The 15,796-nt window shown below is 43.1% G+C and overlaps 1 protein-coding gene across 1 annotated transcript in view; it reads left to right on the top strand.

Moving 5' to 3' along the window:
* The first annotated feature begins 5,800 nt into the window (after window positions 1-5,800).
* OAF (out at first homolog) overlaps window positions 5,801-15,796 on the top strand; it is a 40,235-nt gene continuing 30,239 nt past the window's right edge. The window contains exon 1 of the mRNA XM_037028535.1: window positions 5,801-6,566. Coding sequence (XP_036884430.1) covers window positions 6,303-6,566 — 264 coding nt within the window. The 5' untranslated portion in view covers window positions 5,801-6,302. The remainder of the gene's footprint in view (window positions 6,567-15,796) is intronic.

Raw genomic sequence — 15,796 nt, 5'->3', positions numbered from 1 at the left:
TCTGGGCAATTTTAGGCTCTTTCTGGAGTCTCTTAAGTCCCTATACTGCCAGATAGGAGACAGAAAAACAGAGATGCTAAAAGACCCCATCCACAACTGTGACAGGAAAAAGCTAATGGCTCTGGTTAGAAATGGCTCCCATATAGATGCAACTTGCTTGTACTCAGCTTCCTAATGAGAAGGCAGAACTTCTCATCCCAAGCCATAATATACACATTTATTTTGTAAGAGCAGTAAAAAGCTGAGCTAAAAATCCAACTGATTTGTTTTTAGTAATAAATTCCTCCAGGGTTTTACATAAAGGAAAGGATATTTACTCATGAAAATGTAATAAACACAAGGCACCCAAACCTGCCAGGTGCCGTTCTCTTGCTGCAAGTGTACAAAGGCCTCTGCTGGAGCTGAGGGTGTGGCTTTACAGAGCAGGGGCAAGGCCCCTATTTCTGAGTGTGTACCCTGGTGATGGAACTGCTGGGCATGATGGGGACAGAATACTCTCAGGAACAGACATTTGTGTCTCTCATGGTCTGTAGTATACTCTGTACCTCTTGTGGTTTTCCAGGGACGGGCAGCACCACTGGTAATGATGTGATGTCTTCTGCTGATGAGGTGGCCCAGCCAGCTACCTGTTGGGCTCTGTTCTCCATGGACCAGATAACCAATAAGATTTTTGAGAGGAGGGACTATGCCTCAGATTCTCACTTGCAACAGTGCCAGGTACACAGGGCTGTAGAACATTTCATTATTGAGCACACTCTGTGTACAACACATTACGCTGGGCTCAAAGTGAGTACAAAGATGGGCCCCATAGAGCATACCCCACCCAAAGCAATGAAATGAAAGCCTATGTGGTATCTCAGAAGGAGGGTAGCCCTGGCTTCAGAATGCTAAACTTCTATTCTGAGTGATGACACTCATAGCTTGCCTCAGTTCTTTTGTACTTCTGGTTCAAATACAGATGCTATAAAAATCATTATAACAAAAGGCAGAAAGTGAAAAGTACTGATATTGAGAGTGTAAGGGCTTCTTCCCCAGGCTTCCCAATCTCAATTCATGGTGCCACCCAATTGCCCAAGTCAAAACCACAGAGTTGCCCTTGATCCCTCTTTCTCACTCAACCCCAAGTCCAAAGAAATATCAAATCCTACTTCCAAAATGCAGCTGAAGTCCAACCCCTCTTTATATTCCCACTGCCACCACCATGGTCCAAAACTCCATTATTTCTCATCTGGACTGTTGCAATTCACTTCCAGAGTAATCATTTTAAAACATAAGTCTGAGCATGTCACTCCCTCACATAATACATTTCAGTGACTGTCCATGGCTCTTAGGATAATAAAACAAAACAACAACAACAACAACAAAACTTACATCCTAACACTTCCCCCAAGGCGCTGCATTACCCCACACCTGCCCAACTCTCCTGCATATTTCAGTGAGGTATTTCAAGCAGCTCACATTCTACATCAGGCCTTAGGTAGTTAGTGAAGTTTCTTGGGAGCCCACCAGATTCAGGCCTGTACACAAGCTGTTCCCTTTGCCTGGAATATCATTTTTGCTGATCAATCCTGATTCATCTTTTAAGTCAGCCTAGACATTGCTGCCTCCCAAAGGCTTCCTGGGCTAGGATAGAGTCTCCTCTAATTCTATGTAGTACTACTACTTACAACAATTATAATTTAAATATTTGTTTTTGTACTTACTTTTTAATGCTTACTCCTTTTGCAGCTATAGGTTTCATCTCAGGATAAGGAATTGTTACATCTGTCTTGTTTCACTAGCATCTAGTACAGTGTCTGACTGAATGGATGAGTGGATGGATGGATGAATGAATGAATGAATGAATGAAGTGAATGGAGTGTCCAGGTAGGAGATCAGAAAAGGCCTAGAAGAACCAGCATAGAGAAAGAGATGGTTATGCTTGGAAACCTCAAGAGTCATGGGCCTGGAATAAATGAACTGAGATATATCTTCTCTTGCAGTTCTGATCATTCAGGCTTTCTTTCCTTTCCTTTCTACAAGTCATTGACTCAGCCCAGCTCCATCTAAACTTCCCTTCCGCCTGGTTTTCTGACTAGGGAGAATGGCTTTCATCCAGGTGTCCCACCCTCTCTTTGTTCCATTTTCTAACCAAGCCCACTGTCCCTCCAATCTACCTTCCCACCACGCCTTTGTGTAACTGATTTATGTAACTGAGTAACTGTTTGTTACTATAAAACAATTTTGCAGTTCTGCTTAGGCAGTGAAGTGACTGGAGCTTTGTAGTTGGCCTAAACAGGCAGAGGAGAGCACTCCCACCGCATTCCAAGCACCCTCTCAGACTCAAAGCATAAGTAGTCAGCCCTACATGCAAGGGCTCAGTAATACAGGACCGCAGCAGAACCCAAGCCAAGTGCCAGCCACAAGAAGAAATTGAAAAAAAATCTTTCCACTGTGCAAAGACAAGCTTCCTATTGCATTATGCCCATCTCCTAATAGAGTTCACTGGTTCAGTTTCCCTTCCAACCTTCTATAGGACTCTGTCAGTACCTGTTATCTTGGTCACGGATTGGGAGATTGATGTGGCATTTCTCTTCCTGACAACTCAAGGTACACTAAGACCCAAAAGCAAAGGGGAGGTACCTCCTAAAGTTTGGCTGACAACTTTCCAGTTTTGGAGGTCTCAAGCAGCATGAAGCTGAAAGACCAAAAGAGAATAAAGAGAAAAATGTTCCTGAATGACTATGTGTGTATATGTGTAAGGAGGGTGGGCAAGGGAGGAGGGGAGTGTGTGTAGATCACATAAGAATTTAATATTTGATACAATGGGGGAGAATGAACAATATTAAGTAACAAATAATAGGCCCCATTTGTTGGGCCTTTTCTGTATACTGTGAAGTGTTTTTTACTCAATATTTCATTTAATTTTCAAAGCAACCCAATGAGGTAAGCATTTATGTGCCCATTTTATAAATGGGGAAATAGACTCACTAAGTCACATAGCTCATGAGTGGTCAAGCTCCGGGATTTAGATTCTGGTGTCCTTGCTTTGAACCTCTACTTGCAACTGCTTTCTAGGGCTAGAGATCAGAAAGGAAAGGATATTGGTTTGTACTATGGCAGAGGGCTTGAGATTAGACACAGAGAATGTTCTAATGACAATGAGTGCCACTTCGTTGTAGTCAGGGTAATTAGGCTTGTTACAGCTCTTCCTCTGAGGGCCTTTACATTTAAGATGAACAGATGCTTCTGTGCCTGGCTGGTTTAAGGGAGGCACTCTGTGTTCGCAGCACAAGGCTGGCCTGTTTGAAGTAATTGATGCCTCACTGGGGTACAAGATTGCCATACATGAAACCATTAGATTACAGAAGATACCACAGGGTGTGTGCCCACATAGGGCTGGAAAAAAGCAAGGGCTATAGGCAAGCAATGCTACTGTGGTTAAAGGCAAGAGCTTTGTGGTCAAGTGGACTTGTGTTTGAGTCCCTGTTGGCTCTCCTGATTGTATGACCTTGGGTATGTTACTCAACCTGTCTAATCCTCTCTTTCCTAGTCAGTAAAAAGAGGCTAAGAATAGAACCTACTTTGGAGGGTTGCCATGAAAATTTTTAAAAAGATGATACATGTAAAGTGCTTGGCACAGAATTTGAACGTAATAAGGATACAATGAATGGCAGTTGCTATAATAATTGTTACCACTGGAATTCAGAGGCAGGAAAGAGCAGCCTGGAGCAGAGCTGTAGCTAAGAAAGTCTTCCTGGGAAACTCGTTTTGTTCTGAATCTTGAAGAGCTACTCAGGTAAAATCAAAAGGAAAGAATGGGTACAGAGGTACAGTTCAATAGTGGGTTGAGACGGCAAGTTTTCTCTCCTAAAAAAAGAGAAAAAACTAATTCGATCTGTGGTTTTACCTAAATAAGAAAGTTGATTATGTGGGAAGAGATAGCGAAGGAGATGAGGTCTTCTATCCTCGTTTCCAAACCCAGAATTTAAAGTGACAGAGAGAGCCTCAGAGACCTAAAAAAGAACCCAGACACACGGGGTTCTTTGCTTCCTTCTGAGATCTCATTGGGGTGAAGAGGAAGGAACCTGGAAATATGGCTGGGGGCAAAGCTATGAAGGATGGGGGATAGAATCTGAAACAGGGAAGTCAGGAAATGAGGGTGAGGCCCTAATGACTGTGTGGGATAACTCACATGGGTAAACTTAGCTTTAAGGCTGGATTGACATGGGGTATCCTGTCAGACAGGAGGCCAGTTTTTAGGCTCTGGTCATCTCTCTTGTCAGTCTTGATAGCTAAGGATGGGAGGGTCTCTGAGAGAAAAGACTTTTTTGTGCAAATTCATTATTGTCTAACAGTCTGCCTTATCTCCCTGATAAAAACATCAACTCCTCAGGGGCTAGGATGGTTTTCCAGGAAAAATGCTGTTTTTTTATATTCTCTATCCTTAACCCTCTATCAAATACCAACTATTAACCTCATATCAAACATCACCTGGGCCTTTGTTTTATAATGCAAATTTTGGGGTTTTTTTTCCTCCCTAGGGAGTCTAATTGGCTAGATTTAGGGACCAGGTTTTTTTTTTTTAACAAGCACTCAGCTGATTTTGGGGGGAACACAAATTCAGAAAACACTGAGTTAGATAATCCCTTGAATCCCTTTCATGGGCAGCAGAGTGTAGTAGGAAAAACTTAGGCAGCAGAGTGTAGTAGGAAAAGCCCTGAGTTGGTAGCAAGAGGTGGGTTTTGGCCTGACTCTGACCCTGCAGTTCGAGGAAGTCTGACTCTGTGCTCTCACAATACCTGCATGCCTGGGTACCTGTTGTCATCTTTGGTACTGGTGAGAACTGGTGCTGAGGAAAACCTAGAAGGGAAAGAGGCTGTACAGCAGAGGAGAGTTTTCACTTATCTGCAATCGAAATCTCAGAAAAACAACAGGGGGACCTAGAATAAACAGAAATGATAAGTGGACACCAGGTACACTAGGTTTCTTGGAGCTTTCTCTTGCATGGGATTAGCAAGACACCATAGATCTCAATAACTCCCACTATACACAGGTTTCGCTTAGGCCCAAATAATTTTTTAAACGTGCTAATCAGAGGAAGCAGGAATTTAGATCTCCCACCCCACCTTCACCAAGTTTGTTATTGAGGTGCATGGCAGGTCAGTCCTATTCTCTTGGGGCTTTAGGAGACCCCTGACGATCAAGCGCCAGTGTCTTGAGTGTCTATATATTCTCCGAAATAGCCTGGAGCCTATCATTTTCCTGCATCTGCTCAGACTGTTAACAGAAAACAGGGAGAGAGCGTCTGGAGAGGTGGGCAAGACCGAGGAAAAGCCCTGGATGGTGGAAAAGAGGGAGGTTGTAATAAAAAGGAAAGGCACACAGGGGCTCACAAAATGTGAGTGCTTTGAAGGCCTCATCTAGAGAGGTACCCTGACTTACCAAGATCTCACATCCCTGTCAAAGGGGTGTCAAAACAGGTAACAACATCAGCTCCCCTCTCCAGTCAAAAGATTGAGCGCGAGACAAGGTCTGATTTTGCAGAAGCATTAAAAAAATCCGTTTTGTCAGAGAAACTAAAAGACCAAACAAAACCCCTAAAACACCAAGCCCCAATATTTCATCCACGTGGCAAAAGAACAAGAGAAAGAAAGAAAGAAAGAGAGAGAGAAAGAGAGAAAGAAAGAAAGAAAGAAAGAAAGAAAGAAAGAAAGAAAGAAAGAAAGAAAGAAAGAAAGAGAAAGAAAGAAAAAGGGGCGGGGTCAGAGTCACGGCCCCGCCCCTGCCGGGAGGAAGGGATTTAACCGAAGAACCAACCCTTGACTTGGTCGCTGCTGGGACGCAGCAGGAAAGGACCGAAGTTTAGAAAGCCCCTTTCCCACAAAGCCGCTGTGAAGTGGTTCCCTCTCGTCCGGCCGCCGCTGGCGTGCGGGGACCTTCCGCAGGCACTTTAAGGGTCAAAAGGTGCGCGGTCTCTTTAAGGCAGGTTTCTCTTTTCTAAAGGAAGTGACGGGGCGGGGCGGGGGGGTGTGGGATTGAATGAAAAGTGCAAAACAGCCCCGGAGCGCTGGAGTACGGAGCCGCGGGAGACCATAGAGGGCAGCGGGAGACCGGAGGTTGCCTTAGAGCCGCCGGGTGTACGCCGCGGGGCACAGTCTTTGAGAGTCCGTGCCTCGTCTCTGGCGGCCGGCAGCTAAGCCCCCAAGGAGCCGCTCTCAGGAGCCCTAAGCTAGCCACCAACTTTGAGCGAAGTTTGTAGTGCCTTTCTCCGCCCGCACGCTCCGTGCTGAGGCCGCAGAGGGCGGCGGTGGGTCACGGGGATGCGCCCTTCAGGCTGTTGCGGACTCCCCACCGCGTCGCCTGCGCTGCTGATGCTGCTATCTCTTATGTTGCCGCTAATGGGGGCGCCGCGCGGCGTGGGCGGGGAGGCGGGCGCGCCTACTGAGCTGCGGGTCCGCGTGCGGCTGCCCAACGGCCAAGTGACAGAGGAGAGCCTGCAGGCGGACAGCGACAACGACAGCATCAGCCTCGAGCTGCGCAAGCCAGACGGCACCCTTGTCTCCTTTATTGCCGACTTCAAGAAGGTGAGGTGCCCTCATTCTGCGGGGTGGGACCTTCGAGTCTGAGTGCCTGGGTCCCCAGCACACTCAGGCCTGCAGATTTAAGATTGGGACCAGAGGGACTTGATTTACCCAGCTTTACTTACGCCAGGGGACCAGCCTTTCCCCTACTTCCTCTTCCAGCTCTCCCCAGAACCTCCAGGTTCAGACCCTCTTTCAAAAGTCAGTTTTAATGACGTAGACTTCCTCTTGGAGTAATTTCTGTATCTTCTACCGGGGGTGGGGGTGGGGGTGTGTTGGGAATCCAGGGTCAGGATCTTGCTTTGTAACGAACTATAGAAATGATCCCTGAAAGTATAGTCTTTAGGTTCTTGCTTTGTGAACTAGGGCAAGTCCTTTCTCTTCCCTGGGCCTCTTTTTTTTTCCACCTGTGTACTGGACACTGTCCTAGGCTAGAGAGAGGGTGATGCTGAGCAGAACTGATTGTCCTTGTTCTCTCCCAAGTGAAGGAGAAGCTAAGGGGTGGCACCTCTCCTTTTTGCTCTGGAAAGCTGGGAAGCTTGCAGCAGAATGACCTGGGGAGAAGCCCCAGATGAAGTAAGTCCACATGCTCTGAGAGAGATGCCACCCTTTACCATGTCTGGAAGGAGGGCTGGCCAACCCTCATGTTTTGGCCATGATTGTGGGAGGGTAGCAGAGACCAGCCTCTACTCAGTGTGTATATGTTGTGGAGGGAACCAGAAGGTGGACCTGGCTCCCAAGGCTAGGGGACATGGAGAATGGAGATGCTGGAGTTTCTCAGCAAATAGGCCTGAAAGGGTGGTGAATAACTAGTAATGACCCAGCAGCAGAAGTCCTGAAGGAAAAGCCTCTGGTGAGGTGTCTCTTGATCTCCTAGATGCTTCTGCCCCCGATAAAAAGAGGCCCCATTGTATTTCCAGGGGAAATGTCAGGAGAGGCCAATTAGATAGCTGGTTAGGTTGGTTATGCCAGGGCTGTGGGACCATTGACTGAGCCACCTCTTTCTCTTCACTCTTAGAGTCTGGGAACTTGAGAGGAAAGGGGGCAGAGTTTGGGAGGCAGCTTAGGGACTTAGTAAAATCATCATAGATAATGGGAGGTATAGATTCAGTGGACCATGGCGTTTTGACTGCTTGTCTGTGCCAGGACTACTCAATTGTTATTGACGTGGAACATAGGTGGACTATGAGAGAGAGATGGGGAGAGGGTGAGTGGCCACAGATGGGAAGACTTCATGGCCGTTTCTTACTCAGCAGGTCCCAGATAGGTTCTCAGATTCAGGTATGGCCAGGTGAATTTGTGTGTGGTAAGAGGGAAGTTGGTGGGGCCAGAACACCTCCATCTTCCCCACCTGAACTCCAGGGAAATTTTGTCAAGTGTGTTCTTTTCCCAGAAAATTGAATAGTGGCTAGATCCCTCAGAAAGCAGATCTAATCTTCCCCCTCCTGCCTTTGCCCTTGAGAGTGAGCCTCAGGCGAGGCTAAGCCTCCTACTTTCCTACACACTGTCCATTATGCTCTGAGTTGAAACACTAGAGAGAGACTCCTCCTTCCCTGGGATTTCTCCAGCAGCCAAGGCTGTGGGTAGGATGCCAGTGAAAGTGTTATCAGGTAGGGTTAAGCTTTTATAGCATCTAGCTGCAGCAAGAAATATGTTATTGCTCTTCCCTGCAGGCAAGGAAAGGGGAGAAAGCTCAGGTGGCAGTGCAGTAGAGGACTGAGGATTAGGGCTGAGAGTATAGTTAGTGGGAGGGCTGACTGCCCACTTAGAGACTGTTATTGATTGCAAAAGTCCCATTGTAATTCTCTCTGTGGTTCAAACCTCCACCCAGACTTCTGAAGTCCTTTTCAGGTGAGCTTCTGATCCAGAAGCTGGTGTTTCACACGTGCCCCTGGCATCTCCAGTTTCATCCACAAGGACATAAATTGGGAATAGAAGGCTCAAAAAGGGAACCAGCTCTCCAAGAACCCCTCCAGCTCCTGGTTTCTCAGTTAATATGGGGCATAGTGGAGTTGGGGAATGCAAGGTGGCATCTGTAGTAGCCTTCACTCCCACCCCAGTCCACATCCTTCTGGGTAGATCTCTTTTGTTGCCTGCTCAGTTCTCAGGACTATCTGTAAGTGGTGATTTTTCATGTAGGAAGAAAGGCCTGGACATGGTGGTTCTTTTGTTTTATGTACCAAATCCATTTTTGGTGGTTTGGGAAAATTCCTTAGTCTGCTTGGGAAAAGTTGTGTTTGCCATTTTATCACCTTTGCAAGGTAGTCCAGACTGAAATGTGACAGACCTGATTTAATGCTGGGCAAACTACATGATCTCTGCAAGCCTTCATTTGTTCATCTGCAAAATGGGAATAATAATGGTGCAAATCCATGGTTATTGTGAGAACTAAATAGGAATACATGGAAAATATTCACTATGTATTGGCTATTAATGCTCAGTTATCAAGAAATAGAAGCCACTAACTTTCATAATTGTGGCTCACATAGCATCACCTCATGGAACCTCCCTGCTAAGCTTGGGCTCCAAGAGATCGAATGCTGTATCCAAAGTAACATAGCAAGTCTGCACTGAACCTGGAGGAGACTTGAGTCCCTCACAGTAACGTTTTTTTAAGAGCCATGTCTTAGAGTTCTCTGAAGAAACAAAAACAGTAGAAACATATAAAAACAAACATACACATATATGTAGAAATATACAGAAAGATGTTTTTTTCAAAATCCTGAGATATTTTATTTACTTTTTAAAAATTTTGCCCTGACTGGTATGACTCAGTGGATTGAGTGTATGCCTGCAGACCAAAAAGTTGCGGTTTGGTTCCCTGTCAGGGTTCATGCCTGGGTTGCAGGCCAGGTCCCCAGTTGGGGGTGTGTAAGAGGCAACCAGTTGAAGTTTCCTTCTGACACTGATGTTTTTCTCCCTTTCTCCCTCCTTTCCACTCTCTCTAAAAATAAATAAATAAAATCTTTCGAAAATTTTGTATTGACTTTATTGGGGTAATAACGGTTAATAAAATGATACAGGTTTCAGGTGTACAATTCTATAATACATCATCCATATATTGTATTATGTGTTTACCACCGAAAATCAAGTCTTCTGTCACCATTTACACCCCTCTATACCCTCCTCTGCCTCCTTTCACTTCTCTTTCCCTCTGGGGATTACCATACTGTTGTCTGTGTCTGTGGAGGGTTTTATTTCATTTTTTATGCTTAGTCCTTTCACATTTATCATCTGCAACTTTCCTCCACTCTGACAGCTGTTAGTCTGTTCTCAGTCTATGAGTATGTTTCTATTTTGTTAGTTTATTATTCATTAGATTTCACATATGAGTGGAATATTATGGTATTTGTCTTTCTCTGACTGGCTTATTTCACTTGACATAACATTCTTCAGGTCCATCTATCCTGTCACAAAGGTAAAATTTCCTTCCTTTTTATGGCTGAGTAGTATTCCACTGTGTAAATGTACCACAGCTTTTGTATTAACTCATCTTCTGATGGACACTTGGGCTGCTCAAAATCTTGGCTATTATAAATAATGCTGCAGTGAACATAGGGGTACATATATTCTTTTAAATAAGTGTTTGGGGTTTCTCTGGATATATTCCCAGAAGTGGAATCACTGGGTCATAAGGCAATTCCATTTTTAATTTTTTGCTGTAACTCCATATTGCTTTCCACAGTGGCTATACCAGTCTGCATTCCCACCAACAGTGTACTAGGGTTCCCTTTTTCCTGCATTCTCACCTACACTTGTTGTTTGTTGATTTATTTATGATAGCCATTCTGGCAGATGTGAAGTGATATCTCACTCTGGCTTTAATTTAAATTTCTCTGATGATTAATGACATTGAGCATCTTTTCATTTGTCTATTGGCCATCTGTATGTTCTATTTGGAGATGTGTCTATTCAGGTCCATTGCCCATTTTTTAAAATATATTTTATTGATTATGCCATTACAGCTGTCCCATTTCCCCCTTCACTCCCCTCCACCCTGCACATCCCTCCCCCACCATTCCCCCCTTTCGTGCATGTCCATGTGTCACAAGTTCTTTAGATTCTGTATTTCCCATAGTATTCCTGCCCTCCCCCCTATTTTCTACCTACCCTCTATGCTACTTATTCTCTGTACCTTCTCCCCCCTTCTCCTCCTCTCACTCCCCTGTTGCTAACCCTCCATGTCATCTCCATTTCTATGGTTCCACTCCTGATCTAGCTGTCCTCTTGATTTGCTTTTGTTTTAGGTGTGTTTGTTAATAACTGTGAGTTTGCTGTCCTTTCACCGTTAATATTTTTCATCTTCTTTTTCTTATATAAGTCCCTTTAGCATTTCATATAATAAGGGCTTGGTGATGATGAACTCCTTGAACTTGACCTTATCTGAGAAGCACTTTATCTGCCCTTCCATTCTAAATGAAAGCTTTGCAGGATAAAGCAATCTTGGCTGTAGGTCTTTGGATTTCATGACTTGGAATACTTCTTTCCAGCCCCTTCTTGCCTGTAAGGTCTCTTTGGAGAAATCTGCTGACAGTCTGATGGGTACTCCTTTGTAGGTGACTGTCCCCTTATCTCTTGCTGCTTCCAGGATTGTCTCCTTCATTTTAATCTTGGCTAATGTAATTATGATGTGCCTTGGTGTGTTCCTTCTTGGGTCCCACTTCTTTGGGACTCTCTGAGCTTCCTGGATTTCCTGGAAGTCTATTTCCTTTGCCAGACTGGGGAAGTTCTCTTTTATTATTTGTTCAAATAAGTTTTCTACTTGTGGCTGTTCCTCTTCCCCTTCTGGTACATCCGATATAATTCAGATGTTGGAACGTTTAAAGATGTCCTGGAGGTTCCTAAGCCTCTCCTCATTTTTTTTCTTGTTTCTTCCTTCTTTTCTGTTTGGTTGTGTCTTTCTTCCTTCTGGTCCACTCCCTTGATTTGAGTCCCAGTTTCCTTTCCATCACTATTGGTTTCCTGTGCATCTCCCTTCATTTCAATTAGTTTAGCCTTCATGTGTTCCTCTAATTTGTGACTGTAATCAACCAGTTCTGTGAGCTTCCTGATCACCAGTGTTTTGAACTGTGCATCTGAAAGGCTGGCTATTTCTTGGTCACTTAGAATTATAGGCTCTGGAGCTTTGAGCTGTTCTTGAGTCATAATGTTTGGTCTGTTCACACCTGTTATGTTTAAGGGGCAGAGCCTTAGATGTTCACCAGGGCCAGGGTGACCCAGTTGCTGGGTTGTGGCGCTTTATGTGGGGGCGGGGTCAGAGAGGGGGAAAAATGGTGCTTTGCTCCGCTCCCCTCTCTCTCAGATTTCTGTCCCCTCTGCAGCTTCCCACAAGCAAATTGGGCCCCTCTGGTGCTGGTTCCCAGGTGTGTGGGCCTGTGTACTCTCCAGGACCCTGTGCGTCTCTCCAACAAACTCTCTGTGGGCCTGGGAGCCTCTCCCGGCTCCTCGACCCTGAGAAAGTCTTTCCAGTTGGTGCTTTCAGGCTCTAATTCCGGTCACTGGGGCCCTAGCCTGAGCAGTCTGTCTCACTGTTCACACCTTCGCTTGGTTTATCTGTGTGCGAATGTGTGACCACAGTCAGCCAGCCACCCTGCACCCTCACTGGGTCTGCCCATTGCCACCCCATGCCTGGGATCTGCCAACTGCCTCCACCTCCACTTCTGGGTTGGTGGGCTGGAATGATCTTTCCTGCCCGACCCTGCTCTGGTGCTGACTCCACCCTTCTTACTGCTCTGGCTGAGTGGTTCGTTGTTGTTGGACTTCCGTACAGTTCAATTTTCACTGTTTTGGCTGTGTCTTTATTTCTCAAACTTAGCTGTCTTTAAATTTAGTTGTGGGAGGGGGCACAGTGTTTGCACCTACGCCTCCATCTTGGCCGGAAGCCCATTGCCCATTTTTAAATTGGATTGTTTGGCATTTTTTTTATGTTGAGTTATATAATTTATTTATTAATTGTGAATATTAACCCCCCTACCAGATGTGTCCTTAGTGCATATGTTCTCCCATTCAGTGGGTTGTCTTTTCATTTTGTTAATGGTTTTCTTTGCTGTTCCAAAACTTCTTAGTTTGATGTAGTCTCATTGTTTATATTTTATTTTGTTTTCCTTGCCCAAAAAGATATATCAGAAAAAATATTGCTGTAAGAAATGTTTGAGATTGTACTGCGTATCTTTTCTTTTGGAATTTTTATGGTTTCAAGTCTTACATTTAAGTTTGTAACCCATTTTGAGTTTATTCTTATGTATGGTGTAAGAAGGTGGTCTAATTTCAAATTTTTTGCACTTATCTAATTTTCCCAACACCATTTATTAATAGACTGTCTTTAGCCCATTGTGTTTTTGCCTCTTTTGTTGAATATTAATTGACCATAGGTTCATTTCTGGGCTATTTATTCTCTTACACAGATTTATATGTCTGTTTTTATGCCAGTACCATGCTGTTTTAATTCCTCCGAGTTTGTTCTTCTTTATCAAGGTTTCTGTGACTATTCAGTGTCTTTTGTGGTTCCATATAGATTTTTGAAATGTTTGTTCTAGTTCTGTGAAATACACCATTGGTATAATTTTTAAAAATCATCCAAGAGACATGGACATGGAGAAACATCGATCAGTTGCCTCTCATACACACCCCAACCAAGGACCAAGTACAACCCTGGTATGTGCCCTGACTGGTGTGGCTGATAGCCTTTGCGTCCCTGTTCAGGTGCCAGATGTGGTGGACTCTGCTGGCCAGGGTTTGCCATAGACTGGGAATCAAACCCACAACTTTTTGTTGTACAGGGATGTTGCTCCAACCAACTGAACCACCTAGCCAAGTCTACACCATTGGTATCTTGATAGGAATTGCGTTGAATCTATACATTGCTTTGGGTAGTATGAACATTTTAATGATGTTAATTCTTCTTATCCATGAGCACGGCATATGCTTCCACTTAATTTGTATCTTCTTTGATTTCTTCATTGTGTTATCATTTTTCGAGTAGAGGTCTTTTACATACTTGGTTAAATTTATTCCTAAGTATTTTGTTCTTTTTGATGCATGTGAAAGAGGTTGTTTTCTTTGTTACCTTTTCTGATAGTTTTTTATTGGTGTATAAAAATGCAACTGACTTTTGAATATTTATTTTGTGTACAGCTACTCTACTGAATTCATTTATCAGTTCTAGTAGTTTTTGGTGGAATTCTTAAGAGTTTTCTATATACGGTATTATGTCATCTGCAAATAATGACAGCTTTACTTCTTCCTTTCCAATCTGGATGACTTTTATTTCCTCTTCTAGTCTGATTGCTGTGGCTAGGACCTCCAGTACTCTATTGAATAAGAGTGGTGAAAGCAGACATCCCTGTCTTGTTACTCATCTTAAGGAAATGCTTTTAGTTTTTGCCCATTGAGTATGATGTTGGCTGTTGGTTTGTCATTGATGGCCTTTATTATGTCGAAGCATGTTCTCTCTATTCCCAGTTGCTGAGAGTTTTTATCACAAATGGGTGGTGGGTTTTATCAAGTGCTTCTTCTGCATCTTGGTATGATTATGTGGTTTTTATCCTTCATTTTATTTATGTGGTATATTATGTTTATTCATTTGCAGATATGGTACCATCCTTGCATTTCTAAAATACTGATAAATCCCACTTGGTCATGGTGTATGATCATTTTAGTATATTGCTGAATCTGGTTTGCTAATATTTTGTTGAGGATTTTAGCATCTATGTTCATCAGGGATATTGGCCTATAATATTCTTGCTTTGTAGTGTTTTTATCTGGTTTTGGAATTAGGATAATGCTGCCTTCATAAATTAAGCTTGGGAATCTTTGCTTCTCCTGAATTGTTTAGAATAGTTCAAGGATAGGTGTTAGTTCTTCTTTCAATGTTTGGTAAAAGTCTTCTATGAAGCCATCTGGTTTGCTGTAGACAGCATATATATGGGTATTGTTTTTTGGAAATTTTGTTTGTTGGAAATTTTGTGATTCCTGCTTTAATTTTATTAGTTGTGTTCTGGCTAGTGTGGCTCAGTTGGTTGGGCATCATACCATAAGGTGAAAAGTCACCAGTTCAATTCCTGGTCATAGCACATGCCTGGGTTGTAGGTTGGGTACCCAGTCAGGGTGCATGCAAGGGCAACTGATCAGGCTTTCTCTCTCACATTGATGTTTCTCTCCCTCTCTTTCACCTTCTCTGTAGAATCAATAAAAGAAAAAAATGTAAAAATTCTAATTCTTCCTGATTCTGTTTTGGAAGATATTATCTTTCTAGAAATTTATCCACTGCATCCAGATTGTCCAGTTTGTTGGCATGTAGATGTTCATAATGTTTTTTTACAATCCTTTTTATTTCTGTAGAGTCGTTTGGTACTTATCCTGTTTCATTTCTTGTTTCATTTATTTGGGTCCTCTCTCCTTTTTTTTATTTTTAATGTATCAGTTAAAGGTTTGTCAGTCTTGTTCATATTTGCAAAGAGCCAGCTCTTGGTTTTATGAATCTTTTGTATTGTTTTTTTAGACTTTTACTTCATTTATCTCTGCTCTGATCTTTATTATTTGCTTTCTTCTGATCACTTTGAGCTTTGTATGTTACTCTTTTTCTACTTCCTTAAGTGTAAAGTTAAATTGTTTATTTGGTATTTTTCCTAAGCCTCTCCTCATATTTTTCTTTTTTCTTGAAGTATGCCTATAATACTAAGAATATTCCTCTTAGGACTGATTTTACTGTCCCATAAATGTTGGATTTTTGTGTATTCATTTTCTTTTGTTTCAAGGTACCTTTTCATTGCTTCCTTGATTTCATTGTTAACCCATTTTTTTGTTTAGTAACATGTTAATTAGCCTTCATGTCTTTGTGTATTTTTTCAGTTTTTTTTATTGTGATTGATTTCTAGTTTCATACCATTGTTGTCAAAGAAAATGCTTGATATGATTTCAGTCTGAAATTTATTGAGACTTGTTTTGTGTCCTAACATATACTATCCTGGAAAATGTCCCATATGCCCTTGGAAAGAATGTATATTCTGCTGCTTGGGGTGAAATGCACTGAAGATATCAATTAAATCCATCTGATCTAGTGTGTCATTTAAGGCCACTGTTTTCTTCCTGATTGTCTGGCTGAAAGATCTATCCACTGATGTCAAGTGGGTGTTAAAATCCCCCACTGTGACTATATTACTGTCCATCTCTCTCTTTATGTTTAAGATTTGCTTCATGTATTCAGGTGTTCCTATGTTCATAGGTTCCTATGT

The sequence above is a fragment of the Sturnira hondurensis genome, unplaced genomic scaffold (genome assembly GCF_014824575.4).
Source record: "Sturnira hondurensis isolate 20B ecotype Veracruz unplaced genomic scaffold, ASM1482457v3 Scaffold0019996, whole genome shotgun sequence".
Classification (NCBI taxonomy): Eukaryota; Metazoa; Chordata; class Mammalia; order Chiroptera; family Phyllostomidae; genus Sturnira; species Sturnira hondurensis.
The sequence above is the reverse complement of the archived record's forward strand: the minus strand, read 5'-3'. Positions and strand labels throughout refer to the sequence as shown.